The sequence below is a fragment of the Oncorhynchus mykiss genome, chromosome 5 (genome assembly GCF_013265735.2).
Source record: "Oncorhynchus mykiss isolate Arlee chromosome 5, USDA_OmykA_1.1, whole genome shotgun sequence".
NCBI lineage: Eukaryota > Metazoa > Chordata > Actinopteri > Salmoniformes > Salmonidae > Oncorhynchus > Oncorhynchus mykiss.
Window position 1 is genome coordinate 80244922 of NC_048569.1, and position 27641 is coordinate 80272562.

The 27641-nt window shown below is 41.9% G+C and overlaps 3 protein-coding genes across 4 annotated transcripts; all 3 read right to left on the reverse strand.

The window, feature by feature from the left end:
- Positions 1-2771: 2771 nt before the first annotated feature.
- Positions 2772-19639, reverse strand: LOC118964723. The gene is made up of 5 exons (XM_036979063.1): positions 19422-19639; positions 3892-3949; positions 3511-3658; positions 3379-3415; positions 2772-3146 (listed from the first exon to the last, which is right to left on the reverse strand). The coding sequence occupies exons 1-5, from the start codon at positions 19608-19610 to the stop codon at positions 2802-2804; spliced, it is 777 nt and encodes a 258-aa protein (XP_036834958.1). The 5' UTR covers positions 19611-19639; the 3' UTR covers positions 2772-2801.
- On the reverse strand, positions 11191-14908 carry LOC118964654. Of its 2 annotated transcripts, none has more exons than XM_036978508.1 (4): positions 14187-14908; positions 13922-13997; positions 13529-13661; positions 11191-12605 (listed from the first exon to the last, which is right to left on the reverse strand). In XM_036978508.1, exons 1-4 carry the CDS (start codon positions 14832-14834, stop codon positions 12299-12301), a joined length of 1164 nt encoding a protein of 387 aa, XP_036834403.1. In that variant the 5' UTR covers positions 14835-14908; the 3' UTR covers positions 11191-12298. The 2 variants fall into 2 exon arrangements, with proteins under 2 accessions (XP_036834403.1, XP_036834402.1); XM_036978507.1 differs by having other exon boundaries at positions 13520-13661.
- Positions 19640-23685: 4046 nt separating the features above from the next.
- On the reverse strand, positions 23686-25380 carry LOC110514042. The gene is made up of 3 exons (XM_036978509.1): positions 24373-25380; positions 24108-24183; positions 23686-23844 (listed from the first exon to the last, which is right to left on the reverse strand). The coding sequence occupies exons 1-3, from the start codon at positions 25264-25266 to the stop codon at positions 23693-23695; spliced, it is 1122 nt and encodes a 373-aa protein (XP_036834404.1). The 5' UTR covers positions 25267-25380; the 3' UTR covers positions 23686-23692.
- Positions 25381-27641: the final 2261 nt, after the last annotated feature.

The following is a 27641-nucleotide window of genomic DNA, read 5'->3' on the forward strand; positions in this document are numbered from 1 at the left end:
CACAGACTCCTCTGCAAAAAGCTGAACCAGCTTGTAAGCTGTGGGCTTCCCCACCGTCTTGTCATTCCTCTTCAGCTCAGTAAGGACTGTATCGGATGCACTCTTTCCAGCCGCCACTGTCAGAACCAGAGGGGTCAAGTTGCTCTCAGAAATGATGCGGTTGACTTGGTGAGTAAGATCACGTGAGAGAGCACCAATCCTACCCTGAGATATGAGCTCCTCCAGTCTTGCTATTGCAGCTGTTAGATCAGGGTGGAATGCAACCTCCCCTTCTTCCTCTGGATGTACCTCCTTTATGATGGTATCCACTATTGCAGACATGCTTTCCCTGGCATCACACACCAATGTTTTTGGCTTAGTAGATTTGCCCTTGTCGATGACTGAGCATCTCACAATGGGCTGAGTAATACTCTCTGGTAAATCAGAAGAGATGGGAGTGCCAGGGAGTGAAAATTCCCACTCTGACTTCTTTGATCTGGCAGTTGAGGATGACAACGAGGAGGAAGAACGCTGTGGCGCTTGATAGATCAGTTCCTCACCACATTCACTGCTTACCCTTTCAACATCCTTCAGCATCATTCCAACCACATTCTCTATTTGTGAAAGCGCAGTCACCGTTTGGTCAGATTTTGACAGCTCTTTCTGAATTAAAACCAGAATATGGCTGAGGGTCTTTTTGGCTTGAGCCGTTGTTGCTTTGACTTGATTTTGCCATGTAAAATAATTCCTCATCTTTGTCTTCACATTGTGGTAAATAGTCTTTGCAGTTGTCCAGATCTTCTTCTCAGATACTTCCAAACCAGACTGTGAGCCTTTGGGTGTGGCCTCAGTGTACTCTGAGGTTTTCTCATCACTCTGTTGAAGCATAGAGTCTGCCTGCCATAGAGTAGTAGAAGACTCTGTGGGTGGGAAAAGGCTCTTCATGTCATTTGTAATTGATCCAACGATTTCAAAAGCAGTTATATCTGTATGCCTTAAGGAAATTGTTGATTTTGCTGGCAACATCTGAGAATCTGTCTGGCTGGAACTGACTTTGCTGGGAAAGCTACTGACTGATTTGATCAGTATTTTTCGCACTTCGTTGGTAGCGTTCATCTGGAACTCCTCACTGGAGAGTTTCTCAATGACTGAGGCTGGAGTATCTCTTAATCCTTCCAACCATGAAGAACCAGACACAGGCATGTCTTCTAGATAAGACATGACACTGTCCAAAAAGCCACAGACTTCAAGGGAGTTGTAAGAGGAACCCTCTGCAACAGATGATGTGCATTCCAAATCTGCCACCTCTGACCTATACATGGTCACAATCTGGGACAAGACCTCTTTGGTGCAGGGCACCATGTTGGAATCACAGAGAGACAGTAATGGTTGAGAGTTCTCACTTTGGCATTTACGGAGAGAACCAAGTCCTGTTGAGTTGACCACTTGCAGTATTGCCTCACTCTTACTGGTTTCAGGTTGCTCTGGTGTTTTCTCTCCTACAGAGTCAGTTGAATCACATCCATCAGATAAAGAAGATGAACTACGTTCTGATATAGGGGATTCACTCCTACATGGGGAAGGCAAGCTCAGGATTGAAACAGGCAGATCACTGGAGTCAGTATGCTCCAGAAGCACAGCACTGGAGTCAGCTTTTTCCATAAGTTCTTCCCCTTGGACTGGAGCTCCACCCATTCTGAGGAACAATGTCTCCAGCTTTGCCTGAAGTCTCTCGCAGAGTCTACGAGCTGCATGGAAGGGTTTCCGCTTTGTCGTACAGTGTCCCACTTGGGTATCTCTCTGGGTGCTTGTTGGCTGATCTAATTCAGCATACTGCACAATGTCCTTGACATCTTCAACAAAGTTATCAATTATTTGTGATGCCTCAGATTCTACTTTGGTCTGTATGAGCTCAGTGGCCGCAGAATCAAGGATCCTGTCAGATGGGCTAGATGCATTCATCAAGCTTGGAGTGGTACTAAACGAATGAGAAGGTTGAACCATACCAGAGATATCGCTCATTAACCTTCTCACAAGAATTTCACTCACAGCCTTTGAGGCTTTGGTCTTGAACTTCACACTAAACAGAGTGCCAAGATTTTGCATCATTGCTTTGCAAGATGTACATATTATGTTCAGCTCCTCTGGAACAGGAGAGTCTTCAACATCCAGGTGCTCCACTACAAGGTCACTGCCAGATGCCAACATTTTAACTTTCACAGCCACTTCTCGAAAAACCTTAGCCAATTCCGGATCTTCTTTTTCCAATTCACCCACCATCTCTGCGATAACAGTCATCACTTCTTCTGTTGCAGGTGGAATGCATGACTCTAATACAGAGGTAGAGCTCTGGTCCTCTGGGGTGGTGTGATCATCAAAACATTTCTGGACCATGTTGACCATTTGTTCAGCGGCCTGGGTACCAGAAGAAATAGGGGAGGACCGCCCTGAAATGGCTCTGCTGATGGTCGCAGAGAGGGCAGAGTTAAGCTGTTCGACCACCACCTTGATAAGACCAACAGTCAGCTCAGGTGGGCAGGAGGACAGGATATTATGATCAGACAGTTGCTCCTGGACACTTTTGATGATTCTGTCCTCTGTCATTCCCAGGAGGACTTTCACTGAGGTCTGGGAACTTTAAAACGAACAAGCAAAGCATGATAATTCCTGTCTTAACTTGGCAAATCGGTCAAGCGTTGTAATTTTAGTATTCTAAATATCTACATGTCCTTTTGATCGCTTTACATGCTCATTAATTTGAATATGCTCAAAGGCTGATACATTACATTTTGTACTACATCAGATAGAGTAAATTGCATTGGCTAACACTGGGATAGATGATCTCGGTGAAATCCATACATGAAAACCTTGAGGGGAACATACCTCTTAGAAGAGGGTGTTAGGGACCTGAGATGTTGAGCCCCTGTGCCGCCCTTATACATTTTCTTCGCCAGATATCTAACTTCCTGGATGAGCTCCAGTCTTTCCTGATCAAAGGCAGCAAAGGATCTTGCACTGCCACCCCTCTTGGGTGAGTCAGTGTCGTCGTCAGCAAAGTCCTTTACCCCAAGTACGCGGGCCAGGGCTGGCAGCAGGATCTGCAGGGTGGTCTGTGCGATGAAGGTTACAATTGTCTTGCACAATTTGGCAAGCTGTTCCTTCGTCATCTGTTTTGAACAAACAGAACAAAAACAGTCTTTTCAATGGAACTGTGATGTAAAGTATTCTAGATCGAACAGAATGCATTTGATCAACATTGTTATTCTTGTCTGTGACTGAATTCAAAGTTTGATGAAGTCTGACAGAGAACATGAATAACAGAATATGACTTGATGGCTAATCTCTGAATTCAACAGATCATTGACACATCAAAGGTCAAAGGCAGGTAGGGAAACTTACAGGGTTTTTTAGTCCTTTGTAGATCACTTGCCACTGCCTAGACAATTTAAAATAAGTGTTTTAGTTAGTGTTTAGTTCCCACTGCACAATATTTCATAAATGTTGAACATTACAGAAAAACTTTTAACATACTCATCAGTAAGATTGCGCAGGAATGAGATGAGGATTGGGTAGGAGTATTCCATCTCATCCTTGTTGCCTGGGCCGAATGCAGCCTTAACAGCTTTCTTCTCCAGGAGCTCAATTACAGGTCCTCTATCCAGGTGTTTATTCCTGGAGACTAAAGATGTGATTGCCGTAGAGGAAGTAGAAACAAAATTAAAGAGAAATCAGACGTTTTATCTCTTAATACTCTGATTTCATTGTTTAAGGGTTTTAGAATAGGCCTATTTGAATAAAGCTATCTATGTGACCTTTCTTACTGATTACAGTAGACTACAGTTTCATTGAAAATGGATAGCACAACCTACAGAATAGAGAAACAATGTAGTACTACAGAGGTAAATCTCTGACCTGCATCATTGTCAGTGCCCAGCTTCCTTGACTTCTTGCCACTCCTCTTACTTTTTGCCTAGGATAGAACAGAACAGATTCTAGATCTCAAATGATGGCAGACATGTAACAGCAGGGCCCGTATACATAAAGTTCATCAGATAAGGTGTGGGCTCAACCTTGCCCAAATAATTGTATTCATTATGATCTCAAATGCAAAACTGATCCTAGATAAGCACTCCTACTCTGAGACAATTTATGAATAGGCTATGGGCCAGGTCAAAGCAGCTCTTAAAACACGTTTTGAAAACAGCTACTACGTATGTTGTTATCTGAGATATATAGATATCTATGGTATGACTGCTATCAGGTACAGAGTGTAACCCAGTAGGCCTATTATGTGCTCTGTCACTCCTGCCATCTTACCTTCCTTCCCTTCTTGGCCTCCTCTTTGGGCAAGGCCACTGGTTCTTCCTCAACAACTTCCTTTCCTTCCCTCTGAGGATCACCATCCTCCCTCTGTGCTACCTGAAGGACAGACATTCCAATAAGTAATAATATGTCAATGTCAGAGTAGATCTGTGCAGAGGACATCATAAATAGAGCTACAGCCATATCACAGCTAAGCTGGTGACTTTATAAAGAATGGTACATTTGCTTTACAATATGTTATAGCTTTTTACAAGAAATATCCGCTTATATTGCTTTACCCTTTTTTACTTTCCCCCAATATTGTATGATGTAATTTAGCTTACCTTTTCTTCATCCATTCAAGCTATTTTATATCTCAAAAAGCATGTCCTTGTCTGTGTTGGTTACATTCAAGTTGAATTCAGGTCGAGAGTGAGGACAATATTGCAGGCAGGGACTGTAATTTAGGGCTACATGCTACGTCATGGAACGTTAGACCTTTATGACATCACAAATAGTATTTTTAGGAAGAGCGCGGGAAAGGTTACTTGCCCACTCAGTAGGACTAACTAATATTGACAGAAATTTCCCCGTCAAACGTTTTCGATTGCCTACCCCTACGCCTTCCATCGAACATGGTCCTGCCTTTGCAATATTGTCTCTCTTGTGGATTTACTTACGTATGACATGTAGGCTTACTGTGTCGGATCAAGTTGATTGATCTGTCCTAGTCAGCCTTAGGTTGAACCCAAAATCTTCTGGGAAATATTTGTTAATACTATTCATTTCAATATCGTTTTATTCTTTGATTTAGTCCCAATCCAATCCTATTGTTGGCTGCCAATCCCCACCAAATATGTCATTGTAGGACATACTGTAGCGGGAGAAAGTGAGATCTGCAACGCGGACGCGTTCGGTGGCTCCTTCAGTGCAGAGGCAAGCGCGTATGCCAGTGCCACTAAAGCCCGGGCTTGTGAGGCAGTAGTCTACAACGCTGACAGGCAACACCTTGTCATTTTATTAACTCACTAGAATTACATTGTCTTCTTCATTCATTTCGATTGCACTTCCTTTCGTGGTGAAATTAGTTTTGATTACTATTAACTTTTATCTACAGAGTTTAAGTGTTTATGTTGCCCACGTCATCATGTGATGCTGTGAGCAAACAATTTATGCCCAGCCTTCCTAGATAGGCCTGGGCTGCATAACACTATGAATCTGGGAAAACATAACACTTAAAAAAAAGTTTTACAATGCAAAAATAGCGTAGGCCTACTTGTGTACTATTCAAATCCACACTAAAGCCACACCTCTTCACACAGACGTACCCAGATTCTGTTGTTTTAGTTTTAACCTCTGTTAAATTCACTTCCCTGGTTAATCTGTCATCATGTTTCATGTTCTCCATGGTTAATCTGTCTCTATGTTTAGTGCACTTTAATATAGCCTGTTTACTTATTTGAATGTTTGATTATATTTATTTTTATCCTGCAGATTTTGTTGTGTATTTAAATTGACTTTGGGTGTCTTGAAAATCACTTAAAATGGCGCTGTTGGGGATCACGTGACCCTTGGACGAGATGGCCGCATGAACTAAGAGCTCCGCACAAGTAGTTTCCAATTCCTAATCTTACCTCCACTCCAAGTTCAAACTCATTTAGCTTTAGCAAGAAAAAGTCATGGCGGCTACAAAAGGCGACACTACAGGTGACATTTTTACCCGGACTCGAGTATTAGCGACGGGAAAAGCCTCCAAGAAGAAGCTAGCTTCAGAAAAAACTAGCGCCATTAGCCAGGAGCAAGAGAACCCGCTCCCCCACGAGGCACAACGAATGCCAACCTCGCACTCTGTCGAAGACATCCTTTCTGAGTTGAGATCCCAACGTACAGAACTAAACACTAAATTAGATGCCATTAACTCTCAGCTCAGTGCGATAGGGGGCAAGGTGACAATCCTGGAAAACGCTTTGCCTGACATCAACAACAAGATAACCATAAACGCGGGGCGCCTGGACGAGGCAGAAGGGCGAATCCTATCCATGGAAAACTTATTGACAGATGCCATGGAAACAATAGCATATGATAAAAAGAAAATCGAGCATCTGGAAGAGAAAACAGAGGACCTGGAAAACAGGGGGCGAAGGAATAATTGTGTTCTATTCAACCTGGGCGAAAAAGAAGAGGTAAACAACCACCGCGCCCAATCACCATACGTTTCCTGAGATTCACCGACAAGGAACGAGTCCTACAGGCGGCGAAAAACAACACCATCACAGTGGGAAACGCCAAACTCGCTTTACACCAGGACCTGTCAGCTGGAATACGCCGAAAGCGCCGAGAATTTGACGAAGTGAAGAAATACTCCATTGACCGAGGCATCTTCAGGTGATTCAAATACCCAAACGAGCTCAGGATTCTTCACCAAGGAGCATTGCGACACTTCAAAACTCCCGAAGAGGCAAAACGTTTTTTGAAAGACAATCCTGGCCAATGAGAAACAGACCAATGACTAAATGCGATTAATGCCATTACTAAAGGAGGTAAGACGACATATAGCCGATATCCAGAGACCCACCCCCTAAAGGTCATTATAGCAGTCCAATTTATATGTATTTTCCTTTAACTGAGAGTGATGGGCTTTATAGTCTAACCTAGGCCTACTAATGTTTCAGCCTACTTTTATTTCCCTGTTTTTTTGTTGTTGCTATTATTACTTGGGGTTCCCTATGTCCCTCGGGGGAGGTATATGTAGGCTTGGCTATTGATTTTTATTTTTCTCCCCTCTTTTACTGTGGTCTGGACGAGGGCAACTATGTTATTTGCTCAATGCGGGGTGGAGAGGATGAGGCATTTCTTTGGTGGGGAGACGTTGTGCGTTGCTAACTGTTCCCGGTTTTTGTTTTATTCGGAACATAGAATTGAGACTGAGCGGGGGGGTAACAGATCCAACGGGATGTGTCGAGTTGTTTGGGAACTCGGCTGGGGTGTCCAGAGATTATTATTTTATGTACACCATTTATTTTCCTTTTATGTGAACGCAGCTGTAATTACTATCCATTTTTACCCAGCGATGACTTGCACTAAAATGGATAGACAACTACACACAAGACAATAAAGATTCTCCTGTTTCTCCGGCCACAATGTGGGACGCTGCTAAAGCCACACTAAGAGGTCATCTAATTGCATATGCTTCCTCTAAGAAAAAAGCAATGGAAGCACACAGGCTAGATCTTGAGAGGGAGCTGGAATGCTGTGAAAAAATACATAAACAATCACTAGACAGCACCTCCTGGAGTCATCTTAAAGCATCCAAAGCCAAACTGAATTTGGACTACACTCGGGAGATAACTTTAAAAAAAATCTTTACTAAACAGAAATACCATGAGTATAGCAATAGGCCCAGTAGATTGCTTGCTTACCAATTAAAAAAGGAGCAGTCAGAGCGTACAATCATGGCTATCCGAACAGCAGAGGACGAGGTCACATATGACCCAAAAAAGATCCATTTAACTTTTCATGATTTTTACTGCAAACTATATACATCTGAGAGAAAACACACGGAGGCAGAACTCCACTCTTTCCTAGAGGGAATCTCGCTGCCTAAACTATCAGAGACCGACCAAGAAGATCTCAACTCCCCCTTCACTCCTGAGGAGATCCTGGATGCAATTACCTCCATGCCACCTAATAAGTCCCCAGGCCCAGATGGATTCCCCAGAGAGTTCTACAAAGCTTTTTGGCCCCAGCTCAGCCCTATCTTCATGCCAATGCTGGAGGATTTTTGCAAAAACTGAGTTCTCCCAGACTCAATGCACACAGCTCGCATTACAGTGTTGCTAAAAAAAGACAAGGACCCCCTATCCTGCTCGTCCTTCCGGCCCATAAGCTTGTTGGATTTCGACTATAAAATAATTACCAAATTGCTCGCCAAAAGACTTAACACTCTTCTTCCCAAAATAATAAAAGCGGACCAAACTGGATTTATTAGAGACAGATACTCTTCTGATAACATTCGGCGTCTTTTTGATATTATTGATCAAGTAAACGCACAGAAGACCCCTGTCCTACTGGCTTCACTGGATGCTGAGAAGGCGTTTGACAGGATGGAGTGGAGCTTTCTGTTTTCAGTCTTAGAAAAGCTCAATATGGGCCCAAATTTTATTAAATGGATCAAATCACTATACTCTCATCCAAATGCCATGGTGACTACTAATGGACTGAACTCTGACAGATGCCCTCTGGAACGGGGCACAAGACAAGGGTGCTCGCTGTCCCCGCTGCTCTACTTGTTGGGGGCGGAGCCTCTGGCAGAGCTGATAAGGAGCAATCCAAGTATTATGGGTGTTTCTGCAGGCGGCCTGCAGCACAAGATTTCGCTTTACGCGGATGATGTCTTGCTCTACATATCCAACCCTGAGAAATCCCTCCCTCTCATTTTAGACACAATTGCTCAGTATGGCAAGTTTTCAGGTTATAAGATCAATTTTAACAAATCCACTGCCTGCCCTCTCAATATTACACTCACCAGCTCTATGAAGACACTTTGTCCTTTCCAATGGAAAACACAGGGGTTTCAATACCTCGGGATCTTCATAACACCAGATCTGAATAGCCTTTTTAAGGAAAATGATCTTCCACTCCTGGACCAAATCAAGAACGATCTCCAAACCTGGATCTCCCTCCCAATTAGCTTAGTAGGAAGAATTAATGTAATCCGTATGAACGTCCTCCCTAGACTGAACTACTTATTTCAGATGCTCCCATGCTATCTCCCAGTATGTTCCTTTTTCAAAACCACTAACCAAAGCATCACCAAATTTATATGGGGCAATAAAAAACCTAGGATCAAGTTTTCCACTCTATCGAAACCTGAATCTAAGGGTGGTCTTGCCCTTCCCTCCCTTCAATTGTACTACTGGTCTGCCCAAATCCGCAACATGCTAACATGGATCACAAACAGACAAGAGTCAACGTGGATTCAGATAGAAGCCCAATCCTGTGGTTCATTGCCCTTAAGCTCAACTATATTCATTAATAACTTTAGTGAAGTGGGCAACATAGCCAAAACCTTTGTGATTTACAGCACCCTACTAGCGTGGAGGGACTGTAAGAAATACCTGGGCATTTCCTCCCAAATATGTTCTCACTCGCCTATAGTGGGCAACCAAGACTTGCCAAAAGCCCTGAGGGAGGGAACTTTAATCTTTGGCATACTCTAGGAATCAGGACCTTTTCAGACCTATTTCATCAGAAAACCACTACAGTGAAATCCTTTCAAGAGCTCTGCAGTGAATTCGATGTGCCAAGATCCCATTTTTTCAAATATCTTCCAAATTAGACATGTCATTTCCTCATTTACCTCCGAGAGGAGGTTTAGAACTCAGTTGAATGAAGTTGAAACCCTTCTTGTCACAGCACAATCCATTAAAGGCAAAATATCTTACATCTATAGAGTCCTTTCTGAGAAAGGAAGCTCCTCCTTTACTCCTTTGAAAATAATCTGCGAAAAGGACCTTGGTCTGACTATCAGTGATGAGTTATGGGCGGAGGTTTGCGACAGGGTATACTGCTCCTCTACCAGTGTAAAAATGAAAGAATCTAATTACAAATTTTTGTACAAATTTTATTATACTCCTTTGAGACTCCATAGAATGAAAACAGATGTCTCCTAACTGTAAAAGATGTACCTCTGAAAGTGGAACCTATATGCATGTATTTTGGAGCTGTAGGGAGATTGCTAGATTCTGGCAATCTACATACTGCTGCACAGAAAATACTAGAGGTACAGTTTGATATGACCCCGTGTATCTATCTTCTTAATGCCCAGCAGGACTTTGTTCTTGATCCTGACAGAGAAAATTTGCTTATGACTATTACATACTTTGCTAAGAAATGTATTCTTCTATTGTGGGCCTCTAATACCCCTCCTACATTTAAAATGTGGATTGACCAGATTGTTGACTTTCTTCCTCTTGAAAAGCTCACTTATGACCTCCACAAGAGACAGCCCAAGTTTGATAGACTCTGGTCTTCACTATTCAACTATATTTCAAACTGGACAGAGTGAACGGGGTGACTAGGGAAATGCGCAGATACATGTTGTGTAAGGTACTGTAAAACCTAAAAACGAATTATTGGCCCGTCATCTCAGCGAATGCTTGAAATAGCTGATAAGAACCTTGATAGTGCTGCTGCAAGTGTTAAATGTTTTTTTTGTGTGTTTTTATTTTAATTTCGTTTTTGAGTACGTGTGCACCAAGGAAAATAAATGCTTTTATTTGACTTTATCATTCATTTTAATTGTATTTTTATTTTTTCATATGTATTATTAATTTTTGACTTTTTCTTTTTTTAAAGCCTGTGAATGTGGAATGTGTTTTGTTGGTTGATTGAAAAACAAGAAAACTTAATAAAACTTTAAATTGAAAAAAAAAAAAAATAGCACTGTTGTTCTAATCGTCAGATCGCAGGTATTCTGATCTTCACTGTCCATGGTGCTGAATCTGGCTGGGTAGATTAGTTTGAATGCTGAAAACTTGTTTGCCTACATTTAAAGGCCCTGTGAAGTCAAAATAATTTGATTTCATATTGTACAACAGCTGATGAAACTAACACTGTAAATGTGTTTTACAAAAATGTGATCGGGGTTGCTTCCTGATAGTTCTGGTTGAAAATACGGAGCATGTTCCTCTGCCCAGGCCTTGCTGACACTTGCCAGATCTTACACTGCCTGGATAGGTATTTTGTGTGTCAGCTAACCACATCATATGTTATAGCAATCTGTCAGTCGATGACACAATGGATGACTTGGCACACAACCATTGGTTGATGCACGCAACACCTGAGCAGGGACACATTCTTTTCACAGCACTTCAATGCAAAGTAATTTTCGTAGAAGGTTTGGAGAGCATTTTCACTAACCCTTTTCCTAACCTTAACCTCAGTTTCCTAACCTGCTACGAAAAATTCACTTCGATATTGAAGTGCCATGAAAAGAGAGTTTCTCACATCTATACAGCACCTTCTAATCAGCAGGTTTGCATGGGCCAGAATTTTGGCTTTCCATGGCGACATCACCATGTGTAAATTGGTTTATAGACCAACGACAATGAGAGTGCCAATAACAGCTAGTTTTAATTTCCCCTCCACACTGACCACTCCCAGACAGTCCTAGCAAAATTATTGCTTGAGAAAGTTTTTTTTGCATTATAGTGACTTCTTGTGGTAAAATGTCAAACTCACAACTAAACTCATTAAAATGGAGGTTTTCTTTACCCTGTCTTATCAAACAGTGCAACATTTGACTGATGAAATAGCATTCTTCTAAAATTCTTACACTTCTAGATGCAAAATACAAGTCACTATTCCAATACTTTTTGATTCCGCCATTTTTGAAATACCATTTACAAATATGAGCGTAAATGTAACATTTAACATTTCAGTTAAAAACCCTTTGGATAATATCAACATTAATTACTTAACATCTTAACACATACACACCATGTAAATATCAATAAACAGAGGAACACATGCTACAAATAGTTAGTGACTACCTACCAGTCAATTAAATTAGATTATTCAGAAAAATAACATTGTTATAAGAGACAAATTGCCTTTAGACAACATAAATGACTGCATCTGGACACAGGTCAAAACTACTCTGCCGAGCTCAAGTTACCAGCTATGTATGGTTTCAACACTTACATTTATTGAGTTATTGAAAAGTATCCTACAAACATTGTTCGAATGTGAAAGTGATCAGGTTTTCTGAAACAGGTGTGTTTGTATTGAAGAACCCTGAGATTGTGGACAGTAGGACTTGTGTGAACAGGTGTGAACAGACTGAAGATAATGATGTTTTCCTTTCTCTGTCTTTCGAAACTCAGGAACAGTTTGAATGTTTTTTTATTGTAATTTAAACAATGGTATGGATGATTAAGCTGGATCTTTCTCTCTGAATCAGGAGTGCACTTTCATTCTCCCAATTTTTCCAAAAGCCCAATCTGAGCAACCTTTGCTATAAACCCTGTCTTTCCCATTGTTGTTTCAAAAGTGGAAAATTATCAATTCGATAATCACACATAATGGGCATTTCACAGCCAAGACTTTTGATCCTTCCCATCAAGGCCATGTTGGCCAGTTTAACCTTCACCCGGTCCCTCTCTTCCGGAGTCCTCTTGGAGGTGCACTCCACAGTAGAGTCGGTCTCAAAGGAGATGGCTGGGACGTGAGTGAGCAGGTGGCCCCCAGCCTTCTCCTGGGCCATGGGCGTGGGAGTCTGCAGGACCAGCCCGTGCGTCGCTTGTTGATGTCGAAGGTAAAAGCTAAGAGGATACACACAAACATTGACCATATAATGTAATGTTGTTACATGTAACTAACTAGCTTGACTTGCCACCGTGTGAAACATGTATGCTACCATATGTTACTAAAAAGAGCTGACAATATTATAAAATGTAATCCAGGAGTTTATGTTTGAATTCTGGTTCTCTCACAACACAAGTCACTCAGAAAAGCATCTGTAGGCAGAAGCATGCTACATGTACATTTGGCATTTGAAAAAACTACAGCTGTGCTATGCTACCGAATGCAAAATGTATCTGTATCATAAAAGTGTAGTGCAATATTCCCTTTTCTTGCCACACACACACACACTCTCTCACTAGGGACAAATGTTTCGGCTCCTTGTCCAGAGAGGTTTGAGCTTTAGAAGAGGATCTGCAGCAAAAGTAGACCTTTACTGCCATCTACAGGTCAAAGGTCAGAATGGCATTCAGTAAAATGTAAGCATGGGCGATCCACAGACAATGGAAATGTGTGTGTTTCTGTTTGAGAAGTTAAACCAGTTAATTCCCTTATAACTGAGTGTCCTGCATCATGTATTATTTTATTGGTTGTAAATTAAATACGGTTTATTTTACAGTACATGTATTTTACACTGAATCATTGATATCTGGTCGAATGTTGGTTGTGGGACATAACTGAAGTACTATGTGTGTGTGTTCAATGAATCACACTGTTTGTGTGTGTGTGGGTGGGGGTGCATGTTCTATACATTATTCAGGACAACATTACTTTGTTTAGCCTACACCGTGACTCTGACTGCATAATAAACTAAACTAAATATACTATGTATTTTCTAATCAAATGTGTTAACAGGGCAACACAAATGAAGACAAAGGCCATCAATTCAATGCAAATATTACTGTATTAAAGGAAATTGTTGTATTAAGCTTGCTTTGAAAACCGTTTGAATGGCTTGGATAGGCCTATGGAGATGGTGGAAAACATCCTGATTAGAAGGGGACGTTTGCGAGGCTTCTCCTGTTGAGAGGTGGAGGGAAGACCCTCTGGGAGTCCAAATGTGGCAGGATGTGCCACTATGTTGGGCGACAGAAGAGAGAGAGTTGACATGCACTTTCATTTAGAAATGATGGTATATTGTATTCTTAGTTTCAACTCATTATTACTTTCACAAATAAATGAGAACCAGAATCTTGAGATTTGGAAACTATAAATAATTTTACATAAGAGATTACTATCGATAATATATAATGCACTGTATATAGGGTTTAATATTTTTGCAATAGCTTTGTACACCAATATCTCAAACAGTAAATGTCCTGCTGTATGGACTTACACATGATCTCTTCAGCAGTAGTCTGGTCTTTGGATTCAGAATGGCGGGAATTCTTCTTGTTTCCCATCATGAATGGCTAAAACAAAAACATGTCACAACAACTGTCACAGCAGAACAATCTCACGGTAATAACGATCACATCTTACACACCAGCACAACAAGATTTATAAATGGTTTTGGAATTAATGGATGGTTTTACATTTTCTCTAAATAACATTGTTTACTCACATTGACACAATTGTTAACTTAAATAAGTGTGATGTACCTTTAAGTTGAATTTCAGTCTGGCAAGCCTTTGTAGGAAAGACAGCTTCCCTCTGGTAGCCTTCACATCATCAGCCATGAGAAGAGCTTCTGGCCTGGTGGCTTCGAAAGATGTTCTTGAGGCTGCTCTTGATGCCTCGTTACAACTGTGGAGAAGCTCCTTGCTCAATGACTTCACAAGAATCCTATTGAAAGTGGAGTCCTGAGTCGACACGGCCAGTTGGAGTATTTTCTCTGAGCCAAACTCCTTCAACAGATGTTTGTAGACGGTGCTGTATACTTTGTGACTCTTCAGGTTCTTGGGATAAGCTTGGGTCTCAGAGCAGCCTGACCATGCACAGAAGGCAGCTATAACTTTTGGAATCAGGTCTTGTGACGTGCGTGTGACGTCAGTTGGGTACAGATCAGTTTGGGTTTGTATTTTTGACAGAAGTCTCACCACTAACATGCTGATGAGGCCGGTGAAGTCATCATCACCGACTAAGTTAACAGTGGATGGGGTTGAAAGCGAGGCAACATCCGGGCTGGTTGAATTCTGATCACAAACAATGCTCTGAGGTACACCGAAACAACTGATGGTATCCCTTTCCTCAGCATCTATGTTGTCCTCAAAGCCTCGTGCAGCATTGGAGGTCCCACTTGTTGTCATGCTGATGGCGGAGAAAGATGGCAGAGGGTAGGACTTACCACTCAGTAGACTGCCTATATCAGTTACAGTTCCGGTTGGAGATGACCCTCTGCTTTGTGCATCAGAAACCACAGAGTCCATGACCTGGCTTACCATTACTTTGGTAAACAGGCTGACTGTGTCACTAAATGCTGATGTAGAAAAAGAACATGAAATCCTATCTTCAGATACGCTAGCCGGCACACTAACTCCCTGAGCCAAACTCATTGAAGCTGTAGAGGGCATAAGGCTAGGAAGCAAGAGGCGCTTCACAGACTCCTCTGCAAAAAGCTGAACCAGCTTGTAAGCTGTGGGCTTCCCCACCGTCTTGTCATTCCTCTTCAGCTCAGTAAGGACTGTATCGGAAGCACTCTTTCCAGCCGCCACTGTCAGAACCAGAGGGGTCAAGTTGCTCTCAGAAATGATGCGGTTGACTTGGTGAGTAAGATCACGTGAGAGAGCACCAATCCTACCCTGAGATATGAGCTCCTCCAGTCTTGCTATTGCAGCTGTTAGATCAGGGTGGAATGCAACCTCCCCTTCTTCCTCTGGATGTACCTCCTTTATGATGGTATCCACTATTGCAGACATGCTTTCCCTGGCATCACACACCAATGTTTTTGGCTTAGTAGATTTGCCCATGTCGATGACTGAGCATCTCACAATGGGCTGAGTAATACTCTCTGGTAAATCAGAAGAGATGGGAGTGCCAGGGAGTGAAAATTCCCACTCTGACTTCTTTGATCTGGCAGATGAGGATGACAACGAGGAGGAAGAACGCTGTGGCGCTTGATAGATCAGTTCCTCACCACATTCACTGCTTACCCTTTCAACATCCTTCAGCATCATTCCAACCACATTCTCTATTTGTGAAAGCGCAGTCACCGTTTGGTCAGATTTTGACAGCTCTTTCTGAATTGAAACCAGAATATGGCTGAGGGTCTTTTTGGCTTGAGCCGTTGTTGCTTTGACTTCATTTTGCCATGTAAAATAATTCCTCATCTTTGTCTTCACATTGTGGTAAATAGTCTTTGCAGTTGTCCAGATCTTCTTCTCAGATACTTCCAAACCAGACTGTGAGCCTTTGGGTGTGGCCTCAGTGTACTCTGAGGTTTTCTCATCACTCTGTTGAAGCATAGAGTCTGCCTGCCATAGAGTAGTAGAAGACTCTGTGGGTGGGAAAAGGCTCTTCATGTCATTTGTAATTGATCCAACGATTTCAAAAGCAGTTATATCTGTATGCCTTAAGGAAATTGTTGATTTTGCTGGCAACATCTGAGAATCTGTCTGGCTGGAACTGACTTTGCTGGGAAAGCTACTGACTGATTTGATCAGTATTTTTCGCACTTCGTTGGTAGCGTTCATCTGGAACTCCTCACTGGAGAGTTTCTCAATGACTGAGGCTGGAGTATCTCTTAATCCTTCCAACCATGAAGAACCAGACACAGGCATGTCTTCTAGATAAGACATGACACTGTCCAAAAAGCCACAGACTTCAAGGGAGTTGTAAGAGGAACCCTCTGCAACAGATGATGTGCATTCCAAATCTGCCACCTCTGACCTATACATGGTCACAATCTGGGACAATACCTCTTTGGTGCAGGGCACCATGTTGGAATCACAGAGAGACAGTAATGGTTGAGAGTTCTCACTTTGGCATTTACGGAGAGAACCAAGTCCTGTTGAGTTGACCACTTGCAGTATTGCCTCACTCTTACTGGTTTCAGGTTGCTTTGGTGTTTTCTCTCCTACAGAGTCAGTTGAATCACATCCATCAGATAAAGAAGATGAACTACGTTCTGATATAGGGGATTCACTCCTACATGGGGAAGGCAAGCTCAGGATTGAAACAGGCAGATCACTGGAGTCAGTATGCTCCAGAAGCACAGCACTGGAGTCAGCTTTTTCCATAAGTTCTTCCCCTTGGACTGGAGCTCCACCCATTCTGAGGAACAATGTCTCCAGCTTTGCCTGAAGTCTCTCGCAGAGTCTACGAGCTGCATGGAAGGGTTTCCGCTTTGTCGTACAGTGTCCCACTTGGGTATCTCTCTGGGTGCTTGTTGGCTGATCTAATTCAGCATACTGCACAATGTCCTTGACATCTTCAACAAAGTTATCAATTATTTGTGATGCCTCAGATTCTACTTTGGTCAGTATGAGCTCAGTGGCCGCAGAATCAAGGATCCTGTCAGATGGGCTAGATGCATTCATCAAGCTTGGAGTGGTACTAAACGAATGAGAAGGTTGAACCATACCAGAGATATCGCTCATTAACCTTCTCACAAGAATTTCACTCACAGCCTTTGAGGCTTTGGTCTTGAACTTCACACTAAACAGAGTGCCAAGATTTTGCATCATTGCTTTGCAAGATGTACATATTATGTTCAGCTCCTCTGGAACAGGAGAGTCTTCAACATCCAGGTGCTCCACTACAAGGTCACTGCCAGATGCCAACATTTTAACTTTCACAGCCACTTCTCGAAAAACCTTAGCCAATTCCGGATCTTCTTTTTCCAATTCACCCACCATCTCTGCGATAACAGTCATCACTTCTTCTGTTGCAGGTGGAATGCACGACTCTAATACAGAGGTAGAGCTCTGGTCCTCTGGGGTGGTGTGATCATCAAAACATTTCTGGACCATGTTGACCATTTGTTCAGCGGCCTGGGTACCAGAAGAAATAGGGGAGGACCGCCCTGAAATGGCTCTGCTGATGGTCGCAGAGAGGGCAGAGTTAAGCTGTTCGACCACCACCTTGATAAGACCAACAGTCAGCTCAGGTGGGCAAGAGGACAGGATATTATGATCAGACAGTTGCTCCTGGACACTTTTGATGATTCTGTCCTCTGTCATTCCCAGGAGGACTTTCACTGAGGTCTGGGAACTTTAAAACGAACAAGCAAAGCATGATAATTCCTGTCTTAACTTGGCAAATCGGTCAAGCGTTGTAATTTTAGTATTCTAAATATCTACATGTCCTTTTGATCGCTTTACATGCTCATTCATTTGAATATGCTCAAAGGCTGATACATTACCTTTTGTACTACATCAGATAGAGTAAATTGCATTAGCTAACACTGGGATAGATGATCTTGGTGAAATCCATACATGAAAACCTTGAGGGGAACATACCTCTTAGAAGAGGGTGTTAGGGACCTGAGATGTTGAGCCCCTGTGCCGCCCTTATACATTTTCTTCGCCAGATATCTAACTTCCTGGATGAGCTCCAGTCTTTCCTGATCAAAGGCAGCAAAGGATCTTGCACTGCCACCCCTCTTGGGTGAGTCAGTGTCGTCGTCAGCAAAGTCCTTTACCCCAAGTACGCGGGCCAGGGCTGGCAGCAGGATCTTCAGGGTGGTCTGTGCGATGAAGGTTACAATTGTCTTGCACAATTTGGCAAGCTGTTCCTTCGTCATCTGTTTTGAACAAACAGAACAAAAACAGTCTTTTCAATGGAACTGTGATGTAAAGTATTCTAGATCGAACAGAATGCATTTGATCAACATTGTTATTCTTGTCTGTGACTGAATTCAAAGTTTGATGAAGTCTGACAGAGAACATGAATAACAGAATATGACTTGATGGCTAATCTCTGAATTCAACAGATCATTGACACATCAAAGGTCAAAGGCAGGTAGGGAAACTTACAGGGTTTTTTAGTCCTTTGTAGATCACTTGCCACTGCCTAGACAATTTAAAATAAGTGTTTTAGTTAGTGTTTAGTTCCCACTGCACAATATTTCATAAATGTTGAACATTACAGAAAAACTTTTAACATACTCATCAGTAAGATTGCGCAGGAATGAGATGAGGATTGGGTAGGAGTATTCCATCTCATCCTTGTTGCCTGGGCCGAATGCAGCCTGAACAGCTTTCTTCTCCAGGAGCTCAATTACAGATCCTCTATCCAGGTGTTTATTCCTGGAGACTAAAGATGTGATTGCCGTAGAGGAAGTAGAAACAAAATTAAAGAGAAATCAGACGTTTTATCTCTTAATACTCTGATTTCATTGTTTAAGGGTTTTAGAATAGGCCTATTTTAATAAAGCTATCTATGTGACCTTTCTTACTGATTACAGTAGACTACAGTTTCATTGAAAATGGATAGCACAACCTGCACATCACAGACAGAATAGAGAAACAATGTAGTACTACAGAGGTAAATCTCTGACCTGCATCATTGTCAGTGTCCAGCTTCCTTGACTTCTTGCCACTCCTCTTACTTTTTGCCTAGGATAGAACAGAACAGATTCTAGATCTCAAATGATGGCAGACATGTAACACCAGGGCCCGTATACATAAAGTTCATCAGATAAGGTGTGGGCTCAACCTTGCCCAAATAATTGTATTCATTATGATCTCAAATGCAAAACTGATCCTAGATAAGCACTCCTACTCTGAGACAATTTATGAATAGGCTATGGGCCAGGTCAAAGCAGCTCTTAAAACACGTTTTGAAAACAGCTACTACGTATGTTGTTATCTGAGATATCTATGGTATGGCTGCTATCAGGTACAGAGTGTAACCCAGTAGGCCTATTATGTGCTCTGTCACTACTGCTATCTTACCTTCCTTCCCTTCTTGGCCTCCTCTTTGGGTGTGGCCACCGGTTCTTCCTCAACAACTTCCTTTCCTTCCCTCTGAGGATCACCATCCTCCCTCTGTGCTACCTGAAGGACAGACATTCCAATAAGTAATAATATGTCAATGTCAGAGTAGATCTGTGCAGAGGACATCATAAATAGAGCTACAGCCATATCAGCGCTAAGCTGGTGACTTTATAAAGAATGGTACATTAGCTTTACAATATGTTATAGCTTTTTACAAGAAATATCCGCTTATATTGCTTCACCCTTTTTTACTTTCCCCCAATATTGCATGAAGTAATTTAGCTTACCCTTTCTTCATCCATTCAAGCTATTTTATATCTCAAAAAGCATTTCCTTGTCTGTGTTGGTTACATTCAAGTTGAGTTCAGGTCGAGAGTGAGGACAATATTGCAAGCAGGGACTGTAATTTAGGGCTACATGCTACGTCATGGAACGTTAGACCTTTATGACATCACAAATAGTATTTTTAGGAAGAGCGCGGGAAAGGTTACTTGCCCACTCAGTAGGACTAGCTAATATTGACAGAAATTTCCCCGTCAAACGTTTTCGATTGCCTACCCCTACGCCTTCCATCGAACATGGTCCTGCCTTTGCAATATTGTCTCTCTTGTGGATTTACTTACGTATGACATGTAGGCTTACTGTGTCGGATCAAGTTGATTGATCTGTCCTAGTCAGCCTTAGGTTGAACCCAAAATCTGCTGGGAAATATTTGTTAATAATATTCATTTCAATGTCGTTTTATTCTTTGATTTAGTCCCAATCCAATCCTATTGTTGGCTGCCAATCCCCACCAAATATGTCATTGTAGGACATACTGTAGCGGGAGAAAGTGAGAGCTGCAACGCGGACGCGTTCGGTGGCTCCTTCAGTGCAGAGGCAAGCGCGTATGCCAGTGCCACTAAAGCCCGGGCTTGTGAGGCAGTAGTCTACAACGCTGACAGGCAACACCTTGTCATTTTATTAACTCACTAGAATTACATTGTCTTCTTCATTCATTTCGATTGCACTTCCTTTCGTGGTGAAATTAGTTTAGATTACTATTAACTTTAATCTACAGAGTTTAAGTGTTTATGTTGCCCACGTCATCATGTGATGCTGTGAGCAAACAATTTATGCCCAGCCTTCCTAGATAGGCCTGGCCTGCATAACACTATGAATCTGGGAAAACATAACACTTAAAAAAAAAAAAGTTTTACAGTGCAAAAATAGCGTAGGCCTACTTGTGTACTATTCAAATCCACACTAAAGCCACACCTCTTCACACAGACGTACCCAGATTATGTTGTTTTAGCTTTAACCTCTGTTAAATTCACTTCCCTGGTTAATCTGTCATCATGTTTCGTGTTCTCCATGGTTAATCTGTCTCTATGTTTAGTGCACTTTAATATAGCCTGTTTACTTATTTGAATGTTTGATTATATTGCTTTTTATCCTGCAGATTTTTTTGTGGATTTAAATTGACTTTGGGTGTCTTGAAAATCACTTAAAATAGCACTGTTGTTCTAATCGTCAGATCGCAGGTATTCTGATCTTCACTGTCCATGGTGCTGAATCTGGCTGGGTAGATTAGTTTGAATGCCGAAAACTTGTTTGCCTACATTTAAAGGCCCTGTGAAGTCAAAATAATTGTATTTCATATTGTACAACAGCTGATGAAACTAACACTGTAAATGTGTTTTACAAAAATGTGATCGGGGTTGCTTCCTGATAGTTCTGGTTGAAAATACGGAGCATGTTCCTCTGCCCAGGCCTTGCTGACACTTGCCAGATCTTACACTGCCTGGATAGGTATTTTGTGTGTCAGCTAACCACATCATATGTTATAGCAATCTGTCAGTCGATGACACAATGGATGACTTGGCACACAACCATTGGTTGATGCATGCAACACCTGAGCAGGGACACATTCTTTTCACAGCACTTCAATGCAAAGTAATTTTCGTAGAAGGTTTGGAGAGCAATTTCACTAACCCTAACCCTTTTCCTAACCTTAACCTCAGTTTCCTAACCTGCTACGAAAAATTCACTTCGATATTGAAGTGCCATGAAAAGAGAGTTTCTCACATCTATACAGCACCTTCTAATCAGCAGGTTTGCATGGGCGAGAGTTTTGGCTTTCCATGGCGACATCACCATGTGTAAATTGGTTTATAGACCAACGACAAAGAGAGTGCCAATAACAGCTAGTTTTAATTTCCCCTCCACAATGACCACTCCCAGACAGTCCTAGCAAAATTATTGCTTGAGAAAGTTTTTTTTGCAAAAAATACATTTTTGACCATTTTCATCGTAATCTATTACAGTAAGGTACTTAATTGTTACCCAGAAATGATTTGATATTGATATAAAAACGTCTGCTTTGGGCCTTAAAAAGATATGTGCACTACATACTCAGAAATCACATATATTGACATTTTAGAATGTATTTTATCAAGAAAGTAAGTTATACATGTCTTTTTTAATCTTACTCTTAGTTGCAAATAATTATTTTGGCTGTGGTTCATTTGATTTTCAGCACAACCCTGTTTGATAACGTATAGTATTATAGTGACTTCTTGTGGTAAAATGTCAAACTCACAACTAAACTCATTAAAATGGAGGTTTTCTTTACCCTGTCTTATCAAACAGTGCAACATTTGACTGATGAAATAGCATTCTTCTAAAATTCTTACACTTCTAGATGCAAAATACAAGTCACTATTCCAATACTGTTTGATTCTGCCATTTTTGAAATACATTTAACTTTTCAGTTAAAAACCCTTTGGATAATATCAACATTAATTACTTAACATCTTAACACATACACACCATGTAAATATCAATAAACAGAGGAACACATGCTACAAATAGTTAGTGACTACCTACCAGTCAATTAAATTAGATTATTCAGAAAAATAACATTGTTATAAGAGACAAATTGCCTTTAGACAACATAAATGACTGCATCTGGACACAGGTCAAAACTACTCTGCCGAGCTCAAGTTACCAGCTATGTATGGTTTCAACACTTACATTTATTGAGTTATTGAAAAGTATCCTACAAACATTGTTCGAATGTGAAAGTGATCAGGTTTTCTGAAACAGGTGTGTTTGTATTGAAGAACCCTGAGATTGTGGACAGTAGGACTTGTGTGAACAGGTGTGAACAGACTGAAGATAATGATGTTTTCCTTTCTCTGTCTTTCGAAACTCAGGAACAGTTTGAATGTTTTTTTATTGTAATTTAAACAATGGTATGGATGATTAAGCTGGATCTTTCTCTCTGAATCAGGAGTGCACTTTCATTCTCCCAATTTTTCCAAAAGCCCAATCTGAGCAACCTTTGCTATAAACCCTGTCTTTCCCATTGTTGTTTCAAAAGTGGAAAATGATCAATTCGATAATCACACATAATGGGCATTTCACAGCCAAGACTTTTGATCCTTCCCATCAAGGCCATGTTGGCCAGTTTAACCTTCACCCGTTCCCTCTCTTCCGGAGTCCTCTTGGAGGTGCACTCCACAGTAGAGTCGGTCTCAAAGGAGATGGCTGGGACGTGAGTGAGCAGGTGGCCCCCAGCCTTCTCCTGGGCCATGGGCGTGGGAGTCTGCAGGACCAGCCCGTGCGTCGCAATATTCCCTTTTCTTGCCACACACACACACACACACACACACTCTCTCACTAGGGACAAATGTTTCGGCTCCTTGTCCAGAGAGGTTTGAGCTTTAGAAGAGGATCTGCAGCAAAAGTAGACCTTTACTGCCATCTACAGGTCAAAGGTCAGACTGGCATTCAGTAAAATGTAAACATGGGCGATCCACAGAAAATGGAAATGTGTGTGTTTCTGTTTGAGAAGTTAAACCAGTTAATTCCCTTATAACTGAGTGTCCTGCATCATGTATTATTTTATTGGTTGTAAATTAAATACGGTTTATTTTACAGTACATGTGTTTTACACTGAATCATTGATATCTGGTCGAATGTTGGTTGTGGGACATAACTGAAGTACTATGTGTGTGTGTTCAATGAATCACACTGTTTGTGTGTGTGTGGGTGGGGGTGCATGTTCTATACATTATTCAGGACAACATTACTTTGTTTAGCCTACACCGTGACTATGACTGCATAATAAACTAAACTAAATATACTATGTATTTTCTAATCAAATGTGTTAACAGGGCAACACAAAAGAAGACAAAGGCCATCAATTCAATGCAAATATTACTGTATTAAAGGAAATTGTTGTATTAAGCTTGCTTTGAAAACCGTTTGAATGGCTTGGATAGGCCTATGGAGATGGTGGAAAACATCCTGATTAGAAGGGGACGTTTGCGAGGCTTCTCCTGTTGAGAGGTGGAGGGAAGACCCTCTGGGAGTCCAAATGTGGCAGGATGTGCCACTATGTTGGGCGACAGAAGAGAGAGAGTTGACATGCACTTTCATTTAGAAATGATGGTATATTGTATTCTTAGTTTCAACTCATTATTACTTTCACAAATAAATGAGAACCAGAATCTTGAGATTTGGAAACTATAAATAATTTTACATAAGAGATTACTATCGATAATATATAATGTACTGTATATAGGGTTTAATATTTTTGCAATAGCAGCTTTGTACACCAATATCTCAAACAGTAAATGTCCTGCTGTATGGACTTACACATGATCTCTTCAGCAGTAGTCTGGTCTTTGGATTCAGAATGGCGGGAATTCTTCTTGTTTCCCATCATGAATGGCTAAAACAAAAACATGTCAAAACAACTGTCACAGCAGAACAATCTCACGGTAATAACGATTACATCTTATACACCAGCACAACAAGATTTATAAATGGTTTTGGAATTAATGGATGGTTTTACATTTTCTCTAAATAACATTGTTTACTCACATTGACACAATTGTTAACTTAAATAAGTGTGATGTACCTTTAAGTTGAATTTCAGTCTGGCAAGCCTTTGTAGGAAAGACAGCTTCCCTCTGGTAGCCTTCACATCTTCAGCCATGAGAAGAGGTTCTGGCCTGGTGGCTTCGAAAGATGTTCTTGAGGCTGCTCTTGATGCCTCGTTACAACTGTGGAGAAGCTCCTTGCTCAATGACTTCACAAGAATCCTATTGAAAGTGGAGTCCTGAGTCGACACGGCCAGTTGGAGTATTTTCTCTGAGCCAAACTCCTTCAACAGATGTTTGTAGACGGTGCTGTATACTTTGTGACTCTTCAGGTTCTTGGGATAAGCTTGGGTCTCAGAGCAGCCTGACCATGCACAGAAGGCAGCTATAACTTTTGGAATCAGGTCTTGTGACGTGCGTGTGACGTCAGTTGGGTACAGATCAGTTTGGGTTTGTATTTTTGACAGAAGTCTCACCACTAACATGCTGATGAGGCCGGTGAAGTCATCATCACCGACTAAGTTAACAGTGGATGGGGTTGAAAGCGAGGCAACATCCGGGCTGGTTGAATTCTGATCACAAACAATGCTCTGAGGTACACCGAAACAACTGATGGTATCCCTTTCCTCAGCATCTATGTTGGCCTCAAAGCCTTGTGCAGCATTGGAGGTCCCACTTGTTGTCATGCTGATGGCGGAGAAAGATGGCAGATGGTAGGACTTACCACTCAGTAGACTGCCTATATCAGTTACAGTTCCGGTTGGAGATGACCCTCTGCCTTGTGCATCAGAAACCACAGAGTCCATGACCTGGCTTACCATTACTTTGGTAAACAGGCTGACTGTGTCACTAAATGCTGATGTAGAAAAAGAACATGAAATCCTATCTTCAGATACGCTAGCCGGCACACTAACTCCCTGAGCCAAACTCATTGAAGCTGTAGAGGGCACAAGGCTAGGAAGCAAGAGGCGCTTCACAGACTCCTCTGCAAAAAGCTGAACCAGCTTGTAAGCTGTGGGCTTCCCCACCGTCTTGTCATTCCTCTTCAGCTCAGTAAGGACTGTATCGGATGCACTCTTTCCAGCTGTCAGAACCAGAGGGGTCAAGTTGCTCTCAGAAATGATGCGGTTGACTTGGTGAGTAAGATCACGTGAGAGAGCACCAATCCTACCCTGAGATATGAGCTCCTCCAGTCTTGCTATTGCAGCTGTTAGATCAGGGTGGAATGCAACCTCCCCTTCTTCCTCTGGATGTACCTCCTTTATGATGGTATCCACTATTGCAGACATGCTTTCCCTGGCATCACACACCAATGTTTTTGGCTTAGTAGATTTGCCCATGTCGATGACTGAGCATCTCACAATGGGCTGAGTAATACTCTCTGGTAAATCAGAAGAGATGGGAGTGCCAGGGAGTGAAAATTCACACTCTGACTTCTTTGATCTGGCAGATGAGGATGACAACGAGGAGGAAGAACGCTGTGGCGCTTGATAGATCAGTTCCTCACCACATTCACTGCTTACCCTTTCAACATCCTTCAGCATCATTCCAACCACATTCTCTATTTGTGAAAGCGCAGTCACCGTTTGGTCAGATTTTGACAGCTCTTTCTGAATTAAAACCAGAATATGGCTGAGGGTCTTTTTGGCTTGAGCCGTTGTTGCTTTGACTTGATTTTGCCATGTAAAATAATTCCTCATCTTTGTCAGCACATTGTGGTAAATAGTCTTTGCAGTTGTCCAGATCTTCTTCTCAGATACTTCCAAACCAGACTGTGAGCCTTTGGGTGTGGCCTCAGTGTACTCTGAGGTTTTCTCATCACTCTGTTGAAGCATAGAGTCTGCCTGCCATAGAGTAGTAGAAGACTCTGTGGGTGGGAAAAGGCTCTTCATGTCATTTGTAATTGATCCAACGATTTCAAAAGCAGTTATATCTGTATGCCTTAAGGAAATTGTTGATTTTGCTGGCAACATCTGAGAATCTGTCTGGCTGGAACTGACTTTGCTGGGAAAGCTACTGACTGATTTGATCAGTATTTTTCGCACTTCGTTGGTAGCGTTCATCTGGAACTCCTCACTGGAGAGTTTCTCAATGACTGAGGCTGGAGTATCTCTTAATCCTTCCAACCATGAAGAACCAGACACAGGCATGTCTTCTAGATAAGACATGACACTGTCCAAAAAGCCACAGACTTCAAGGGAGTTGTAAGAGGAACCCTCTGCAACAGATGATGTGCATTCCAAATCTGCCACCTCTGACCTATACATGGTCACAATCTGGGACAAGACCTCTTTGGTGCAGGGCACCATGTTGGAATCACAGAGAGACAGTAATGGTTGAGAGTTCTCACTTTGGCATTTACGGAGAGAACCAAGTCCTGTTGAGTTGACCACTTGCAGTATTGCCTCACTCTTACTGGTTTCAGGTTGCTCTGGTGTTTTCTCTCCTACAGAGTCAGTTGAATCACATCCATCAGATAAAGAAGATGAACTACGTTCTGATATAGGGGATTCACTCCTACATGGGGAAGGCAAGCTCAGGATTGAAACAGGCATATCACTGGAGTCAGTATGCTCCAGAAGCACAGCACTGGAGTCAGCTTTTTCCATAAGTTCTTCCCCTTGGACTGGAGCTCCACCCATTCTGAGGTACAATGTCTCCAGCTTTGCCTGAAGTCTCTCGCAGAGTCTACGAGCTGCATGGAAGGGTTTCCGCTTTGTCGTACAGTGTCCCACTTGGGTATCTCTCTGGGTGCTTGTTGGCTGATCTAATTCAGCATACTGCACAATGTCCTTGACATCTTCAACAAAGTTATCAATTATTTGTGATGCCTCAGATTCTACTTTGGTCAGTATGAGCTCAGTGGCCGCAGAATCAAGGATCCTGTCAGATGGGCTAGATGCATTCATCAAGCTTGGAGTGGTACTAAACGAATGAGAAGGTTGAACCATACCAGAGATATCGCTCATTAACCTTCTCACAAGAATTTCACTCACAGCCTTTGAGGCTTTGGTCTTGAACTTCACACTAAACAGAGTGCCAAGATTTTGCATCATTGCTTTGCAAGATGTACATATTATGTTCAGCTCCTCTGGAACAGGAGAGTCTTCAACATCCAGGTGCTCCACTACAAGGTCACTGCCAGATGCCAACATTTTAACTTTCACAGCCACTTCTCGAAAAACCTTAGCCAATTCCGGATCTTCTTTTTCCAATTCAACCACCATCTCTGTGATAACAGTCATCACTTCTTCTGTTGCAGGTGGAATGCATGACTCTAATACAGAGGTAGAGCTCTGGTCCTCTG